This window comes from Balaenoptera acutorostrata, chromosome 8, assembly GCF_949987535.1.
Source record: "Balaenoptera acutorostrata chromosome 8, mBalAcu1.1, whole genome shotgun sequence".
NCBI lineage: Eukaryota > Metazoa > Chordata > Mammalia > Artiodactyla > Balaenopteridae > Balaenoptera > Balaenoptera acutorostrata.
The window spans coordinates 69,487,096-69,507,998 of NC_080071.1; the positions used below are offsets into that span (position 1 = coordinate 69,487,096).

A 20,903-nucleotide genomic window follows, 5' to 3' on the forward strand; every position below is an offset into this window, starting at 1 on the left:
AACAGCTCATGCAGCTCAATATTAAAGAAACAAACAACCCAATCCAAAAATGGGCAGAAGACATAAATAGACATTTCTCCAAAGAAGACATACAGATGGCCAAGAGGCACATGAAACGCTGCTCAACATCATTAATTATTAGAGAAATGCAAATCAAAACTACAATGAGGTATCACCTCACACCAGTTAGAATGGGCATCATCAGAAAATCTACAAACAACAAATGCTGGAGAGGGTGTGGAGAAAAGGGAACCCTCTTGCACTGTTGGTGGGAATGTAAACTGATACAGCCACTATGGAGAATAGTATGGAGTTTCCTTAAAAAACTAAAAATAGAATTACCATGTGATCCAGTTATCCCACTACTTGGCATATACCCAGAGAAAACCATAATTCAAAAAGACACATGCACCCCAGTGTTCATTGCAGCACTATTTACAATAGGCAGGTCATGGAAGCAACCTAAATGCCCATCGACAGACGAATGGATACAGAAGATGTGGTACATATATACAGTGGAATATTACTCAGCCATAAAAAGGAACGAAATTGAGTCATTTGTTGAGACATGGATGGATCTAGAGACTGTCATACAGAGTGAAGTAAGTCAGAAAGAGAAAAACAAATATCGTATATTAACATATGTATGTGGAACCTAGAAAAATGGTACAGATGAACCGGTTTGCAGGGCAGAAGTTGAGACACAGATGTAGAGAACAAACGTATGGACACCAAGGGGGGAAAACCGTGGTGGGGTGGGCATGGTGGTGTGCTAAATTGAGCGATTGAGATTGACATGTATACACTGATGTGTATAAAACTGATGACTAATAAGAACCTGCAGTATAAAAAAACAAAGAAACAAACAAACAAAACAACTAATACTAAACTTTCTTTGGGTTATTTGTATGGAAATATGTTAATATAAATGTTTCAGACATTACATGAAATTTCTAAAAATCTTATATGTTCTGGTATAATGTTATAAGTCATAATTCTAGTTATTACTTTAAAATGTATATCTCAGAAATAACTTAATTTTCTTGTCAATTGCATTATTATGAACTTTCATCAAATCTTTAACCGTAGTCATTTTTAAGTCTTTTGTCATTTACAGACAGTTCTGGGTGTACTCTGATGCTTTTGCAAATATGTTCCTATAAAAGGGTTTCATCGTCAAGGAATTCATGGAAAAGACTCTGACAAGTACAGGTTTCTGGTAACTGACTATACTGCTGAACTGAATGAACAAACATTTTCAGAACTCTAATGGAAGACTGATGAATTCATAAAAGTGCTAACAAAAGATCAAGATGAAAAAAATTAATTACATGGGACTGAGTGAACTGATAAGGATGATTATAATTTTTGTGACTTTCTGTTTGACTAAAAAAAAAAATCCCACAAGGACTCAGAGGCAAAAGATATACAAATCAATTTTCACTGCAAAGTAAAGGAGCTGTTACAGTGGAGGATTACTGGACTGAATGTCAATATTATGACATAGTATGAGTGTGTTTCGTGTTTGGTAATTGCAATCATTGTTGCTTTTGTTGTGGTCATCCATTTACAATGCTTGGTGTCAGTTTATTTATCTCTCGTAAAAAAAAATACAGTGTGTGTGTGTGTGTGTGTGTGTGTGTGTGTGTGTGTGAAAAAATAAATAAATAAATAAATAAATTTTTAAAGGGTACAAAACTTCCAGTCATAAGATAAATAAGTACTAGAGATGTAATGTACAACATGATAAAGATAATTAACACTGCTGTACTATACATATGAAAGTTGTTAAGAGAGTAATCCTAAGAGTTCTTATCATAAGGACAAAATGTTCTTTTTTCCCTATTTCTTTAATTTTATATTGATATGAGATGATGGATGCTCACTAAACTTATCATGATAATCATTTCATGATGTATATAAGTCAAATCACTATGCTGGACACCTAAACTTATAGAGTACTGTATGTCATTTATATCTCAATACAACTGGAAAAAAAATTAAATTCTAAAAAAAAAAAAAAAATACAGTATGGAATAACTAAAATGATCTACACATAACTGCTTTACATTCTTGAAAAATAATTAGTTCTATAGTCATTTTAAGTAACAACACAATTACAAATGATGAGTAATGAAGACTAAGATATTATTCAAATACTCTTCAAATTTATAGCAAAAGCCATAGAAATAAGATTATTTTATATTTAGCATTTTATAGACCCTTATATATGACTGAATTTAACCTACTGGTTTTACAGAAGAGAAAACTGAGGCCCAGATAGGGCCAACATTCAAGTCCATGTCTCAGTAATAACAGAATTTTAAAGCGGAGGTACCTAAAATAGTTACACCAAAAGCACATGCTTCAAGCATATACAAAAGAATGTTTTCAAAATATTACTTTTATTCTCATAGAATGTATGTTTGAGTTTATTTTTTTTTAAAGGATAATCACGCCTGCCTAAAAGTTAAATGATGTTCCTTTTCGGTGTTTTTCCAACTTTTTTTTTTTTCATCACAATTTATAGTACAATTTTACATCATGGCTCAGTACATATATCCATGATGAAAAGTTTTAAGGCATTATATTGACCCTAATTATGTGCAAAGCATTTTGATACTGTCTTTTCTATTCTATTGTAATCTGGTTTATTTTATTCTAATCTATTCTATTTCAGTAAAAATTTAATGTTGGTCAGGGTCCACAGAAATGATTTTACAATCCACTAACGAGTTGCAACCAGTGATTGGAGAGCACTATTCAATTGCATGGACAAAGGTCAAAATAGAAAATTAGGGAACTAATCTTAGTGCTTCTTTTATATTATGTGCAGTAAATTGGCCTTCTAATGAATTCAGGAATGTAAAGCCACTGGACATGAAATTTTCTTTTTCTGAGGTTTTATGATCCCAGAGGCTATGGAAAATCATTGCACAACAGTGCCTGCCGCAATGCTTTCCCTCCAGAGTTGCACCACTGAGACTGGTGATTCCCAGAAGTTTGTGTTTTATATTCCCATCGTCACGATGAAAATTTGGGGTAGTTAAGTCTGATTTTGTCCTACATGGCAGTGTGTTAAACTGTGGGCCAGTATAAAACAACATTTGGGATTCTCTTTGAGTAAAATTTTTATAGAAAATAATATATCTATAGATATTTAAAGCTTTTATGTATTATTAATATATCACTAAAAATTATCATCTCTCTGTTGTAGACAAAACTTTGGACATCCCCCAAAATTACAAAAAGAGTCATAATAAAAAGAGTATAATTTTTTGTTGTTCCTTCCTTTTTTAAAATTCTGAAATTACATAAGTAATACATGGTTTTAGAGAAATATGTCACTATAAATATGCAAAATTTAAAAAATATTTTCTTACCACATCAATAACCAATGTCAATTTTGGGGTGTCTATATGCTGACCTCCCTGTTATAGCTCCATGGTAGTGTGACAGTTAAAAGAGCACAAAATACACATCCAGAAGTAATTCACTGGGTGTATATCCAAAAGAACTGAAAGCAGGGTCTAGAAGAGATATTTGTATATCCATGTTCCCAGAAGCACTATTCACTATAGCCAAGAGGTGGAAGCAACCCAAAGGCCCATCAGCAGATGAATGAATAAACAAAATGCGATAAATACAAAAAAAAAAAAGAAGTAATTCAAGACAGTAACTGAGATTGCTTCTGTCTGTATATTTTTAATCCTCACAAGGAATTATCATTCTTTTTAACTTTGACAATCTAATTATGAAATTATAATATAATATAATAAAAACTATAATTAGTTTTTTAAAAAATTTATGTAATTGTTTATAAGTGAAGAAAAACATTTTTTACAAATTTCTTGTGAAAAATTTTAATTCTCTTAAATTTTATTAAAATACTTTGTTTTAAAAATACAAAACACTAATGTAATTAAAATAATCTTTTTCTTCTTTTAAAATTTCTACCTTTTATGTAATGTTTAAAAAAAAAAAAAAAAAAAAGAGGGGCTTCCCTGGTGGCGCAGTGGTTGAGAATCTGCCTGCCAATGCAGGGGACACGGGTTCGAGCCCTGGTCTGGGAAGATCCCACATGCCACGGAGCAACTGGGCCCGTGAGCCACAATTACTGAGCCTGCACGTCTGGAGCCTGTGCTCCGCAACAAGAGAGCCCACGATGGTGAGAGGCCCGCGCACCACGATGAAGAGTGGTCCCCACTTGCCGCAACTAGAGAAAGCCCTGGCACAGAAACGAAGACTCAACACAGTCATAAATAAATAAATAAATAAAAGAATGTGAATTTCTTTAAAAAAAAAAAAAAAGCAAACTGGGCTATTCATTTCAGTAACAGTCAAGTGGTCTTAGTTTGCATTCAATTTCCCATCAGTTTCTTAATCTATTTCATCTGAAGTCTTCACATTACCCACTATAAAAAATACCTAAAAAAAAAAAAAAAAAGACGCAGACGTAGAGAATAGACTTGAGGACACGGGGAAGGGGAAGGGGAAGCTGGGACGAAGTGAGAGAGTGGCACTGACATATATACACTACCAAATGTAAAATAGATAGCTAGAGGGAAGCAGCCGCATAGCACAGGGAGATCAGCTCTGGGCTTTGTGACCACCTAGAGGGGTGGGATAGGGAGGGTGGGAGGAAGACGCAAGAGGGAGGGGATAGGGGGATATATGTATACGTATAGCTGATTCACTCTGTTATACAGCAGAAACTAACACAACATTGTAAAGCAATTATACTCCAATAAAGATGTTAAAAAAATAAAAAATAAAATGACAAGTCAAGCTTTAATGGTGATAAAAGGGGAAAAAAAGTCATCATGTCATAGCTTTTACCTACATTTTTCTAGTACTTTCAGTTATTTCATGCTTTTTTAACTTTTCGTCTACAATCTATTTCATGCTTTTGTAACATTTCGTCTACAATCTATTTCATGCTTTTTAAACTTTTAGTCTACAATCCATCTATAATCTATAGTCTTTCTGATGCCTTTTAAACTTTTAATGTACAATTCATCTCATGTTTTGTTTTATGGTGGGGATCTAACTTTATTTTTTCCATATTGTGAACCATTTGTTCTCACACTATTTATTGAATAATCTATACATTTGCCATTAAAAAATGCTAACTTTATAAAAACCAAATTACCATATAGACTTTAGACTCTATCTGAACTTTCTATTACCTTCCGTTGAGCCAATTCCGTTCTGAACTAATACCATACTGCCTTAATACTTATTACTTTTTAACATTTTAATACTTGGGGAGAGTCCTTCCACATAGCTATTCCTTTTAAATGTCTGGCTATTTTATTAAATGTATTTTCCAGGAATACTTTAGACTATTTTTGTTCAATTAAAAACAAAATGAAACATTGGGAATTGATTGAAGATGGTTAAATGCATAGCTTAATTTTAGAACAACTGACATTTTCATCATTTGAGTCTTTTAAATTATCTGTAATTACCTGTAAGTGTCAGAGTCTTTCTTTCTGTCTCTCACCTCCACCCCTCCCCTAGTCAATGAAATTAAATACACCTTAAATGCATGCAACATCCTCACTGTATAGAAAAATAATCTCCCCAGGTAACAGTTATTTGAATTCAAGAAGTATTCAAATCAGAACAAAACCTGAGTTATTCTTAGAGTCATAATGCTCTATTGTCTCCATTAAAGCAAACTTCATGGGCAAAAGGACTTTGGATAAACCAAAAATAACCATTATCAGTGAGGTAGTAACATGTGAAAATTATGTTTCGGGTTTATCTTTTATAACTTCATCATGAATTAATATAATGACTATTTCTCTTGGAAATATCTATGTTAATGGAGAGAAGCATCTATGATACCACTATATACTGTCAAATTTAATGCATAAAATTGATATTGGCTTGAGAAATTGAATATGTATGATATTTAGGAAATTCACATTTATTCTAATATAATGAGTAAAAATGTTACTTGACATAAGCACAATTGACGAGTATCCAGTATCCCCTTCTTTTCTTCCTCATCCCCGTGCCAGTTACTTAATTCTTCCTCCAGCTGAACCAATTAAGTCAATAAATAGATGATACATCTCAGATTAATGCAAAGCAGAACTCTAAGGAGGATATTTTTCTCCAGGCTTGCACAACTCCCTAACCATGAGAGTGGTATGCAAGTGCTTGCTTTTCTGAGAATGACATCTCACGCTTCTTTTTTCCATTCCTGTAGCAAACAGTGAGTATGAGTGTTCTGTTCATCAAATGACACTCTCATATCACATGTAGATAATTTTGAAATCTTCTCTTCTATAGTCAAAGATAGTATTCTAATGACAGTCAACTCTTTTGCTGCAAAACATTCAGAATAAATTATCTTTACTACCATAATAACAAAATTCTTCTAATCGTAACATTTTCAGATATTTCTGACTTTTCTTCTCAATGTACTCTCAATCATCCTTCAAATGTGTAGTACTCACTCTCTGATCTCATTGCTAGGTTACCTACTTCTACCCAGCCCACAGTTTGCATTCCTGTGGTGTAAATGCCTGACATTAAGCTTTTGATTGTCAAGGCATCCATTTCAAAGACATCCATCTCAAATAAACATATTGCCAGCTGTATGACACAGCTGCTAGTAAAACACCTAGAAAAGAAGCCAGACTGCCCCCACTCATGAAGTTCCCCTTTTAGAAAGCTCTAGGTAACCTAGATAACTAATGTTTTAAGTGACCCCGCTTTTTCCATTCCCACACCTGAATTCCTGCTCTTATATTTTAAATTTGCCAATAAAGAGTGAATCTGTGAAACCCTAGGTATCCCACTCTCAACTCTAATACAGGAAGAGCCCCAGGTTCATACTTGGTGTTTCTCTCTACCCGTGACCTCGCCGTGTAGCCATTGAGCCTGCCATACCTCCAAGACCTGTGAGTGATAACCCTTGCTTTTTCAAAGTTCCCTGATGGTTGTTGCTGAGGTGTGTCTTGAAATCATAATAAGAACCACAAGGACTCGTCCAGCCACAATGTTGACTCTGGTCCAGAAGATGTCTGTGGGTACTCCCCTCAAGTAGTAGGGGGCCAGGTGAGTGCCTCAGGCATTCCTAGTAGACAGCATCACTATCAATAGGCTAAAACTGCCACAAAACAATTCCCCCAAACTATCTGTACATAAATCTGTGTCTATGACTATGCCTGTATCATCTGTATCTATGGCAAATAAACACGCACATGCACACACACGCAAATATCCTAACCATGCAAAAAAGCATGAACAAAAATCACCTTTTTTCAAAGTTTTCATTTTGTAGATGAGGGAACTTAAGGAAACTGAAGTCCTTGAAACTGAGTTAGTTTAAAGCTAGGACTACATCTCTCTTGATGCCCTCAGTTCAGTATTCTTTTTGACCTTTTCAAACACCCCTCGGCTTTGTCTTGTACCCAGAGCATTTCCAGAGAACAGGCACAATTTTATATACTTTCTTTATACCCCTTGAGCCTTTAGCATAGCATTAGATGATATTTCCTGAATCACATTAAACAGTATTTTACAGAGCATTTCAAATAACTATCTCCTGTAGTTAAAATGAACATCCCTTTCTTTAAATCTTTGAGAAAGATCATCAAATTACAACAAATATTATCAACTTATATCAAAATGAACAGCATATTAGGAGAGATTTTTCTCTCATTTTCCACAAGGAAATTATTGAGTCACTTTTGGAAATGATTTAGATGGGCATAATTTTAGAAATGTATGCAAATAATGAGTCTATCGTAGTGCTTCCCTTAATTTTACAATATCTCCAGAAACTACAAATCCAAAAAAAGGGGAAAAAAAGGAAATAATTGAAATCAATAAGAAGGCTTATGGACATGCAAAGTTATTAGTAAAATACAAAGGTTTTAATTAAAGATGTTGGCTTTTAACAAAGGCTTGCTGTTATCCTGATTGATCGAGCCTGCTGGCTCAGCGCTTTCTCTTTTCCCCATTAGCTCCCACTTGCTTTTCTCTGCTCTAATTGGATATTTTTACTACATTGGCACCTTCTTCTTAAACAGGGTTTGTTCCACAAAGATTGTAAATACGATTACACTTTAGACAAACTGTATGTGTATGCATGTATGTAAGTATAATTAGTATATTATTTTCATAATTTGTCATTTTGGTTTTGCAATCTACAGGAAACTTTTGGAAATTTCATGGAAAAAAGTATAATTTAGTTTCGAGTTGCTACATTTTCTTGCTGAAATTTTGAGGAACAAAAATATATAATTATTTTCTTAGGTTTTAATATTCACTTCAAAGAAGTTCCAGATATATTTTAGAATGAATAAAAGTAGATATAGATATATAGATATTTCTAAACTTTGCTCTAGAACTGAATAGAATCCATAAGCCAGACCAAGTTTTTTTTCCTTTTATGAAACTGAAAGTTTTAATATATTGCAACTACTGAAAGTAATTTTTTGTGTGCACAAGCATAATAAATTAATGAGAAAAATGCTAAATAATTTCTAATTTTTTCCTAGCATGTTCTATAATGTCTGTATAGAAACAGTAAATAACATAAAGTGTTGTTTGGAACAAGTTTTTACTTTGCCAATATAGTAGTACCCTCCATTCACAATTATCTACAGCAGAACAAATACACTGCTTGTATTAATTTCAATGCTACTTTATTTTTAATTTAAAAAAAGATTTTGAGATAACCTAGCTAGGAAGAATACTTTAGAAGTAAAGGGTATAATCCCCAGAAGTTTTCTTTTGGTTAAAATAATGCCTTAGTTTTAATCAATTTAATGAACATTTCAGGGGTCAAAAGATATCTGTTTACTCCAGTAGTTGAAACATGCATTTCCTCATTAATTTATCTTTTTTGGTGTGACATTTTGATTTAAGAGACAAACAATTTTTTAACCTATTGTCAAGTGCACTTTATTTTTCAATTAGTTTATAAGCAAGAAATGTCACTTATAAAGCAACTAGAAGACTGAAGAATAGATTGAGTGGTAATCAGCTGAGAAAATTTTAGTTATACAACCAGCAGTTAAAGACAATTATAACTACTTTAATACACAATGTGTAAGGTTGGGGGAATCAAACTGTAATATTCTGATACATGCTCCCCTCATGCTCTAAAACGCAGTTCCTAACTGAGATGACAAAAGGAACGTGTAAAATGAAACAACCACCCAGGCTGATAATAAGAGGCTGGAGAAAGCTGGCCTGATATTGTGCTTAAAGATAAAAAGGGATATGCAGCATCTATTTTAAATGAGATGTGTGCTTCATATATCTTGCAGGGACAGAGATACCTTCTTTCCTTTAATCATTATTATTTATTTCTTAAAGCTTAGTCTCTCTCACACCTAAACCTACAAGCTCAAACCTTAGGACTCAGTTCTTATGAATAGAGAGAGTTGTCATTCTTAACAGTAAGCCTGCTAAATAATACTACTATAAGCTTCAGACTTCACACAGCTGATAAGTTTGTCTCCCCTGACATGAGTACATTAATCCACTGAATCAATTTACTTAAGCTGTGCTGTGGAGCAATGCGGCCACGATTTAACTGAGCTTAAAAGCACTTTCAAGTTTGAGTCACGGCTCCATGCATAATACAGGCCCACGGTATTCCTTCATAAGTTCTATTATGACCTTTTGCAGCTATGTGAGAAATATTTCTGTTAGGTTTATAGGGTCATGATGATCTAACATCAAAAAGGATTTAAAAAGAATGAATTTATTTTAGAAAATCAGACTCATGAGTAAAACAGGAAGAAGGGAACAGCTGGCTAGATTCTACCAGCACAATTAACTTGCTTTAATATTTATAAAATTCTTTAGGTTGTCTAAGTTTGTTTGTTTGTTTGTTTTGGAGTTTGTTTAGAAAAACATTTTAATTTTTGGATCATTTTAGAAAAAAACATTTTAAAAATAGCTGCTGGCTCCAGAGTTTACAGTCTGAACATTATGAAATGCTATAGAGGAAAATGACACACTTAACATTATTCATCATGCAATCAAACCTAACTGTAGCAACCAGGACACAGAAGAAGCTGCAACATGTTACCAAATTTTACTAAAAATTTAAAGTTTTTATAGTTATGCATGGTGAACTGTTGACCATAGCATTGGGAAGAAAAATTTCCTCTACCCTTCTAGATTCTTCTGGCTGGCCTACGAATTATATTGACATGAATCAGATTAAAAGGAGAAAATCAAACAAAAGTTGAATAACACGTATACACGGGAGAAATCCAACAAAACTGAATAACTCGCCAAAATGGCTGAAACTCTCACCTTCAATACCATCTTCAGCTAAAGACAAAAGAGGATGTTGGGCAAAGTGGTTTGGGACTTCAAAGAGGATGAAGCCAACTGACATGCAGAGAGAAAAGCAAAGGTTTGGTACACAAATGCTTGCGGGGTCATGCAAAGACACTGGGACTCAAGAGAGGAATATTAACAAACAGGCTTTACTAAGTTCCTCCTCATCTACCACATCTAGTTCGCACCATAGTTACCTGTGGTGATAGTTCCCTCCCTGGAACAGGTCATCTAACTACACTCTTTTAGGCAGTTAGGGGGAAGGTTCCTCCTGAGTCTTTCAGGCCTTAAAAATAATCAGCTTAAATTAATCTTCATGCCAAAGAGACACATATTAGGGTGTCAAATTTTGTTCCCCTGCAATAGTAAGCTGTCAATTTATTCGTGCTCTCTTTCCATTTCATGAAATCTATTAAAAACAAAACACAAAACTTCTTCCTCATTTCTTCTTTTTAAAACTTCTGACCCCTACAGACCTGCTCTCAAGCTTACCATCGTTGTCACCAGCATTTTTCCTTTCCCATATCTCTGTTCAGAGATGTTTTCATTCTGATCATCACTCTTTGCTTCATTTCACCCTAGCAAGTCATTCATTATCATGGACTTGTTCTCCTAGAACCTGAAGCATTTGTCTTTATGGTGACTCCTCACCGTTTAGTGACACAGAGGATCATTCCTGGCATACTTGCTTTTTTAGGAGGAAACACCTGTGGGAGGATGTCAGCATTGATATAATGTGGTGAATGAAATGTATTCTTACTGTCAGTTTCCTTAGCGAAGGTGTGGCGCTTCTAAATGTTTTACCTTTCTTCCCTAATATATGCAAAATCTCAAAGAGTAATTATCCATAAAAATAAGGAAATACTTGGCAAATCATGAAGTTGAATACCTCCAGAGAAGCCCTCAGTGAAGTGAACTTATTTCAGTCATAAGGAAAGAAATCATTTGTAAGTAATGATATAAGATCATGTCTTTCAGATCTTAAAATGTACTTTTGTATGGTCAGTCAACAAAAAAAGCAGAATATTTTCAAAAACTTGCCCAGACTGTTTTCTGATTTTTAAAAAGTTCAATCAGGGTTCAGAGATAAGTGCATCTGAAGTGGGCCTAAGGGTAATATATTTTAACTAACAGAAGGGCTAACAGCAATGTAAAGGAAGCCTGGAAAATTTACATTTCTTTGGAAAAATGTTTAATCATGGATATTACATCTCTATGGACTCTCTGGAGGTCTAATATCTCTATGGAATCTCTCATGAGGTCTAATTCTCAAAATTTCTGATCATATTTCTAAAATTCAGGTCTTGCAGTAAGTACATCTTTGAGTACTTCCAAAATACTTTTTGCCTCTGGATGTTAGACTTTTTAAATATGGATATGTAATTTACCTTTCAAGTATCTCAAACAAGGACAGAGAGAACAGGAGCAAATGTCAAGGGCAAGCAGCCTCCACTTCACTCCAGGGTTTTTGCTTTTTTATTCCCCAGCCGTCTAGGTCAGTTGCCTTCACAGGTGGAACTGGCCTGCAGGAGTTTTGCTTCCACATCCATTCATTCAGTTTTAAGTTGGATTAAGTTTTCTAGGAGTATCTACTTTATCTTATTATAATATTAGCTATTATTTATTAGGCCCTTAGTATATGCCAAAACATATTTAAGCATTTCAACTACATTATTGTATTGAATTTGATTACAAAATAGCAGCCCTCTGAGGTAAGTGTAACATCTCCATTTTATAGATATGGTAACTGAGGTTTAGAAAAATTAAATCGCTTTCTCATGATAGAGATTTGTATCATCTGGCTGCTTATAAATCCAGTGGCCTTGCCCACTAAACTGCTATGCAATATTGTATACAGGAAACAGTACTATCCTTAGATTCAGGACACTTAAGTTAAAATCCCAGGTATCAGCTGTGTAAATTTAACAACTCCCACAATCATGTCCTCAGCTTACATTTCCCCAATTGTGAAATGAGGCTAATGAAAACTGTCCTCTTAAACTAATAGGAATATTGTGAAAATAAATTTTAAAATGGAAATGTTTTATAAACCATAAAGATCCATGCAAATGAATACTATTCTAAAATTTGGATTTGCACATAGCAGATACAAGTAAATGTTTACTGAATTTAAATTTGATAGACTCTGTGGAGTAGGCATGGTGACCATTAAGCCAATTTTATGTTATTATAGTAAGTTTAATTTCTATGCTGGAAAATTAGGTGAATTAAATGACTGCATGGCTGATGATTTGATAGCATGAGCTATGGCTTGATGACTTTCTTAGTCAAGACTTCCTCCCACACCCACTTGGTGGCAAGTAGCAAAAGTAATTTAAATGTACTAGAACATTGTGTTTCTTAAGGTTCCTAACAAAAAAAAAAAAACGCATTTGGACCTCAGGAAGACCAGAGAACCAGGAAGTAAAAACTGTCAAAAACTGTTACTCACTCTCTCCAATTCTCCTTTGCCTCTGCATGGCTGATTTATCCTTCTGTGTCATGAAGGACTGGTTATTTATGCTTCTCATTAATACACATTTTCTCCAATATCATAGTGAATGCGCTTCACACAGTAATCTAATCTTACTTTAGAATCCTGCTTAAAATTCTTGTCAAAACATTGTTGCCATAAAACATTGTTTCTATTAAATAAGTTAATTTAAGTCTACACTTTAATCCAACAGTATAACATATGTCCACAATATCTAATATTTGTATGTTCAAATTTTTAATAATATTTTCTATGTGTCTTCTATGCTAAAAAAAGAAATACATTTCAAATAGCCTCCACATTGTTTTCCATTTATTATTTCAGCTGTTGTTATTATAGCAGGAAGAAAAGTCTTTACCATTTATATAGAGCATTTTGTATTTCCTTTTTAAAGAAAACATTTATCCTTAAGATTAGTGAAAGTTCAGTGCTGATTTAAGTATCAGATGACTTTATGAATGCTGAAAGCATTAGATATTTGTCTTTATGTTCAGTATACTTTGTTTTTAAATGTCTTAGCAGTGATGATCATCCCTCATACTTATTTTAATGACTAATACAAGAAACAATATACACTAAGGGTGAGATACATTTTGTGATTTAATAGTGAATCTATATTTATAATTCACATAGTTTATAACTCTGTACCTAGAACAGAGTGGGTACACAGTATGCTTTTCCTTTCTTTTTTCTTTCTCCAGTGAATGAATAGTGATGTAACTACTTGGGAAAAGTACTGAGATATTCAGTTAACCTGAAATTCAGTTAATTATCATTTTGTGTACGTTTGGTTTTCCTACTTCCTCTGATGTACAGACTCTGAAGTCATGGTTAATAGCAACACATTTGTGTTGCTATCATTAATCCAGAATCCACAAAGAAATATAGGAAACAACTACATATTACATTTAATTTGAAAGCATTGAGTTAGGCAGTTTACTTAGATAGAATCCAATCTACCACAAGGAGGCAAAAGCTCATTTTCATGTTTCTAATAACCAGAAGTGTGAAAAGCATCAATTATTAAAATTACTTGACAATTTCAAGGCTATGTCTTTTCACTGTTGAACACTTACAAGTCTGGCAATGATTTTCTGTGGGTCCCCAGCATCGGCCAGTGCAGGACTTATGGCAACGTCCACCTGTAGAACAGCAAAAAGCACATGTGTATTATAATCTTTCACTCTGACTAGGAGTTAAGACCTCAAAGGAAACATTCTTGCTTCTTTATGAGGATTTTTATGTCACACTAGAGTTGAAACATAGCTCATAAAATGCCCACTTAAGTAGCAAAATCTGAATGTCAAATACATGTGAAGCAGAAATACAATCTCTTGATATTCAAAATCCCCTCATCATTTTATAAGAAAAGGAAATACATGAATCTGTAAATGTTCCTAGATAGTCAGAAGTAAATATTTACATGAAATAAGTTTCACTTCAACTATTGAATATTTTTATTCTATTGATCTATCCCACTTGATATAATTCCGAAAGTTCAGGGCTTACTGATACCAACAGATGTTAAGGATTAAATCAATAGTTAAAAAGAAGTTGAAGTCTATGAAAACAAGAATATATTACAAACAGGATAAACCTGAAAAAAAAAGGTTTTATATATAATTTAGATTATCTTTTTTTTTGTCAAAGGTCTATTGTGTCTTTTTAAAATTTTTTATTGAAATATAGTTGATTGACAATGTTAGTTTCAGGTGTAGAGCAAAGAGATTCAGTTATACAAATATATGTATATATATACATATGTATGTATGTATATATATATATATTCTTTTTTTACATTCTCTTCCATTATAGGTTGTTACAAGATATTGAGTATAGTTCCCTGCACTATATAGTACGTCCTTGTTGGTTATCTATTTTATATATAATAGTATGTATATTTTAATCCCAAACTCCTAATTTATCCCGCACCCTCTTTCCCCTTGGGTAACCGTAAGTTTGCACTGTCTTTTAAAAAATTTCTTTATTGAAGTATAATTGATGTACAATATTAATAAGTTTCAGGTATATATCACAATGATTCACAATTTTTAAAGGTTATATTCCATTTATAGTTATGACATAATATTAGCTATATTCCTGAGGAGATCATTAAGAGGTTGTGACTGCCAGTTGACCTGTGAGCTGAACCCAGGCAATCAGAGGCTCCCCACCCCCTCCCTTGTCCTTGAAATGTATATCCCTCCAACTAATCCCATGCTAGCAGCTGTTTCAAGGACATAGCCTTGAGAGAGTAAGGTGTTGCTGAGACCATCTGGACTGAATAAGTGACTGAATTTAGTTAGGACCTCTGTACAAACTTTTAAGAATCTGGCAGGCGGATGCTGAGATCTACTCACCTTGTTGTTGCCCAAGACAAGTCTCATACATAAGTTCCCTTGCTTATTAAACCTGTCGCCTACTAATCTGGAGTGGGCTGCCACTTTCTTCCGTCTCTCCTTGTCCTTTATGTACAGGGGTCAATTTGCAAACCAACATCTTTATATAAATATTTCAAGCATTTAAAACAGCTAATTTTTTAGAAAGCTTAATTTCAATTATTTTATATCTTCTTCTAAAAATTTTATTGATACTACCTTCATTTTCAAATATCAGCCTTTATTTCCTATAGTCTCATTTTCCTTTTAACGATGACGCTACTATGGGTATTTGCCTCAGCAAATAGAGTTGTCCCACAGAGAAATTCCCTACAATCTCAACAAAAGAATATTAGCTAGAAGAAATCATGTATAATGACTTTCTTTGAAGTTTGCTGCTGAATTTCATAGGCTCACTCCAAATTTTTGTGAGTACAAGGATATGGAATGGCCTCATTTTTAGAGAAAAGTGGACATGAAAATCTATCAAAGACTAAAGTTTTCTATAACAAAGTTTTTATTAAACCTTTTCTGTTAATTTTCTAATATAAATTGTGAATGAGTACATGCTTATTCAAGTAGTTTATTTTAACATAGTTAACTTCATTGTAAAAATTATGGAATAAGGTTATACCAAAAGTTTCCATCTTTCCTTGACCCACAGTTTTTAACTCTTCCTCTTGGAAGTTCTTACAACTTGGGCAGCTTTTTTTTTGTTGTTTTTTTTAGTCTCTCCTTCTGAGACTGACTGAATGAACTTAGTATGTTAAATGCTTTCACAGTTAAGGGACAGACTCAGCAGACACCCTTTCTCAGGCTAAACCTCAGACCATCCTACTGGTCTACTCTTCTGCAAGTGAACAGTACTATTTCCAAGTTAATATAACACTTAAGCTCAATCCCAGCCACCCTCTTAAAAGCATCTAGATCCTGGCCTCAATGGGGTTTATTTAAAGCAATTTTGTTTGTGAAGCACTGAGGCTGACATCACAAGCGTATAATATCCTGTCACTCTGCCATCTGTTTATTTAGATCCAAACACATTATAACTACATAATGCAAGCTCATTCTAGCTGACAGGAAAAGGACTCCATCTGGCTTGAACAATATAACTTTAATCAGTGATAATGATAATTATTATTAAAAACCTACCGGAGTTCTTTTGTATAAAGCTAATAAATCTACATTGATTTATACCAGAGGAAATTAGAAAGGACTGTGAGACAAAATGGAAAGCAGTGCAAACTTTTTCGAGTACAAACTTTTTATGAGAAAGTAGCTAATGTTAATGTGTTTCTTTAGGTGTGTTAAAATCCTTTAAATCGACCCATTAAGTAGTCTGTTAATTGAATATATCTGAAGCAGAGGATGATCTACCATTTAATCTATGACTTCTCTTATTGGGTTTGGGTCTAATAAAATATTTAGCTTTATTTATTGTTGCTAAACAACCATCTGTAGCTGTTAATAAAAAATGCTGAGTAACATTAGACATTTTAAAACTTCAATGATCCCCTTTAATTGGATTACATATTTTTTTTTTACCTTCTTATTCTTGCAGTTTCAATTTACCATCTCAAGACCTATTCCCATATCTAATAGAAAAAGAAATATTACTAGAAATTTTGTTTACAATTCTTGCCAAAGTATCATAGCAAGACCCACCTAGTTGGGCACAAGTGATAGAGTGCCCGCACAAACACAGAACGCTTAAATAATTTAACCTTGTCTAAATTCTGTGAAGAGATTTCATTTGTTAGTTTCCATTGTTCATTTATACAAAAGTAGAAATATCAATTACGCCCATAACAGGAAGCCGACAACTCTTTCTTCTCTGGGATTTTACTCAGACTTATATTCCCTCCACCCCTTTTGAAAACCAAAAGGAGGTGATTGCTTGGCCCACACACTTCAGAGTTCTGTCGCAACAAGTGTGCTGGAGGACCGTGAATTGAATGTGCCTCCGTTAATGGCTGCTCCTTCTGGCCTGCCCTTCATTTCACTGTCTCTAGGGCTTTGAGGTTTTTGGAATCTGCTCAGGCACTCAGTTCAGTTTTGGTCTTCAAAACTGTGTGATACATGGCACTTGGGCTAACACTATTTTCACTGAATTGTTGCAATTAATTAAATGTCAAAGTATCTGACCAAGATCTCTGCCTACGATGATGTATTTCTGAATTAATGCATTTTTCACACTTTCACACCTGCAACCTTTCTTTGATTCTTGCAGACGACTGAATAGTGTAGTTTTCACGGGCTACAATGTTTAATATTTTTAAAAATCTGGTTTTAGCGTTTTGTTCCCAACATTTCTGCTGCACAAGAGGGTTTCCTTAGTAATTATTAATCTCGAATTGGAAAAAAAAATTCTACAAACTTTTTTTCTTACTTTCCTTCCATCCATCTATCCATAAGTATTTCTTGAGTACCATCTGTATCTGTGTATCAGGAACTATGTTACATATCGGAGTTAAGCTGAAACAGACATGGTTACTATTCTATGAGAATTCAGAATTAATTCAGCATTATTCTGAAGGGAAAAGGTTTTGACTACTCTATATATAATGTTCACCCTCCATGTGTTTAAAGAAAAAAGGTGATAAATCTGAATTTTCAACAGTCCCCTAGCTTAGGAAGGAAGAGTTGGACAAAGCCAGGTTGAGCTGGACCGTTTCCAATTTAATGCCTGGTAGCTCCAAAGTCTACTGTATTCCTTATATGTGATTTATCTATGTGACATCTAAAATGAGATCTACCCAGAGCATTTCAGTGGAGAGGATAAACATGGCCTCTGAAGGGTCCCTTGTGAGTCTCCTAACAGGAAGGGAAATATTTTAACTATGGCTCAATAGATATCTTACTGGGAACTTTCTTCCAGCCCTCGGTTCTCGGGTGTGCAGTACTTCAGGAGGCTTGATTTCACAGGGAAAAGAGACTGTATATGTAAATAATTTTTAGTGTCACTTAGCTTTATAACCTACTTCTCTAGTAGAGTGTTTTTAAAATGAGGACAGGAGAAAGAGGAATTAGTCAGATACTAGCCTATGTAAATGGGAGAAACATTTTGGGGCACTGAGACTTTGCCAATGCTGTCCAAATCTGCTTATTTTCATGTTTCAATCTACTACATCATTCTTTTTCATTATTTATTGTGATCATTCTTTTAAAACTACTTGAGAAAATACAGCACTTAAAAATAAGAATCTGACATTTCCATTCAGCTTAGTGATAGCAGTTATTTAAATTAATATTTCTACCTCCTGTCAATCTGACCCAATTGAAGATCTTGACTATATAATAAAACAAAAATTTAAACAAATATTTGTCACCTTAACAACTAATTTTAAAAAATAAGTGCTGATTATTGCATATAAGCATTATTTCAATTCACAGGCAATAATCGCCTCTGACAATGCATTATTCATCATAGAAGTTAGCAAATATAGCTAAGTTCATCTTTTATGCTTGTCCAGCAGATGTTACTAAAAATGTAGCTCTTGTATTTTTTTTTTTTTTTTTTAATTTTATAGCTACTTTATTTATTTATTTATTTATTTATTTTTGGCTGTGTTGGGTCTTCGGTTCGTGCGAGGGCTTTCTCCGGTTACGGCAAGCGGGGGCCACTCTTCATCGCGGTGCGGGGACCGCTCTTCATCGCGGTGCGCGGGCCTTTCACTATCGCGGCCCCTCCCGTTGCAGGGCACAGGCTCCAGACGCGCAGGCTCAGTAGCTGTGGCTCACGGGCCCAGCCGCTCCGTGGCATGTGGGATCTTCCCAGACCAGGGCTCGAACCCGTGTCCCCTGCATTAGCAGGCAGATTCTCAACCACTGCGCCACCAGGGAAGCCTCTTGTATTTTTTTTTAAGGAGCTAGAGTCCCTGAGCCACTTTGATAATTTTAAGAGTCATAAAATCATGCTGGAAGTTTTGCTTTTATTTGGAACTGCCTGACAGCAGAGATGGGATTTAATATGTACCTCTGTACTGCTTTCTGCAAGTAATATGCCAGGACAGTTGAAGAGTGACAAAATATAAAGTCACTGACAACCATAAACGATTATATCCTCAAACTGCCTCTAGTTAAAGGTGATGAAGTTACATCCCTGGATTCTTCTTTCAGTTCTTTTAAAAGCTGGCATTCTTGACCTCTTAACACTACATTTATTGGGGAAGAGTGAGAGAACAGTATCTTTCTTATGACCATGAATTTTAAAAAAGGGAAGTGGAACATTTTTGAAAGTCTACACTAAACCAGCTCCTGTTCTTGGCCAGACAATAAAAAGATGAATAAGTCAGTGTTCTGCCCTCAAGGAGCTTTCAAGGACCAGGAAATAGGCAGAAATATAGGCAAATAATTACAATAATCAAAACATAGGTATGCATAAAGTCGAGAAAAAATATTTTTAAAAAAAAAGGCTCTCCAGAGGGGATGGGCATTTCAAATGGGCTTGGATATCTTGTTTGCCCCATAGAGAAGGGGAGGGAAGAAAAGTTCCAGGCTGAAAGATTAACCTAAGCAACAACACAGAGGCATGGATGAGCACAACTCTTTGGGACCATAATGAATACTTTATGGTCCCTTGAGCAGTTTGCACAGAAACAGCTGTTGAAGTACGAGCTTACAAAGTGTCTTGAAAGTCTTGGTTGGTGTTTACTCTGTACGGGTATTATGGTGTAAGTCAAGGTTTTTGAGCTTTGAATTGATGTGGTTTGACCTGCAAGGTAGAAGAGGGTGTCAGGGTACGCTTCCTAAAAGTTAGTGTTGACACTTGAATACCTTGTGCAAAATGCTGATTTTATAGTCTGCGATGAGGTATAGGAATCCATATTTTTAAAAAGCAATCCCTACTAGAGAATGGACTTGAGGATATGGGGAGGGGGAAGGGTAAGCTGTGATAAAGTCAGAGAGTGGCATGGACATATATACACTACCAAACATAAAATAGATAGCTAGTGGGAAGCAACTGCATAGCACAGGGAGATCAGCTCGGTGCTTTGTGACCACCTAGAGGGGTGGGATAGGGAGGGTGGGAGGGAGGCAGATGCAAGAGGGAAGAGATATGGGAACATATGTATAACTGATTCACTTTGTTATAAAGCAGAAACTAACACACCATTGTAAAGCAATTATACTCTAATAAAGATGTTAAAAAAAAAACAAAAGCAATCCCAGGGATTCTAATGATAACGTTTCCAAGACGACAAAGCATATATAAACAAAATAATGGTTTGGCATATAATTCCAAACTCTATTAACATGGCCATATTTTGTGACAATTAGATCTGATCAGATGCTTGGTGACCAAATGTACAGAATTAAACAGTGTAAAAATCTAGCAGTCTCTCACTTCTCAGTATTTACTCTGATTTGTGAATATATTTCCATCAATTTGCATTTTCTTTTCCCCCAGGAGTCCTAGAAAAAACATATTTTTTATTTTCAATTTTAAATTATTATAAATCACCCATATGATAGTAGAGTCACAACATGATTCCAGCAAATGATATAGTAGTAGGGTTAATAATATTAATGCAATGTGGAATTGCTTTTTTTTTAATCAGATGTTAAACTTCCCTTATTCTTATCTGACAGTTCTCATTGTTATGTGTTTATTCATCCTCACACTTTTGTCCTGTAAATTGAGCTTACATTTTCTTCTAGTCTTAATTCAATCTTCCTATATTATCTATGATTTGAAAGTGAATTAT

General features: G+C 34.4%; 1 protein-coding gene across 2 annotated transcripts in view; it reads right to left on the reverse strand.

Annotated features, from left to right (window-relative positions):
* The window catches only part of ERBB4 (erb-b2 receptor tyrosine kinase 4), a 1,149,217-nt gene that overhangs the window by 338,309 nt on the left and 790,005 nt on the right, over positions 1-20,903 (reverse strand). For both annotated transcript variants that reach the window (XM_007187864.2, XM_007187863.2), the window contains exon 5: positions 13,894-13,959. In XM_007187864.2, coding sequence (XP_007187926.2) covers positions 13,894-13,959 — 66 coding nt within the window. The remainder of the gene's footprint in view (positions 1-13,893; positions 13,960-20,903) is intronic.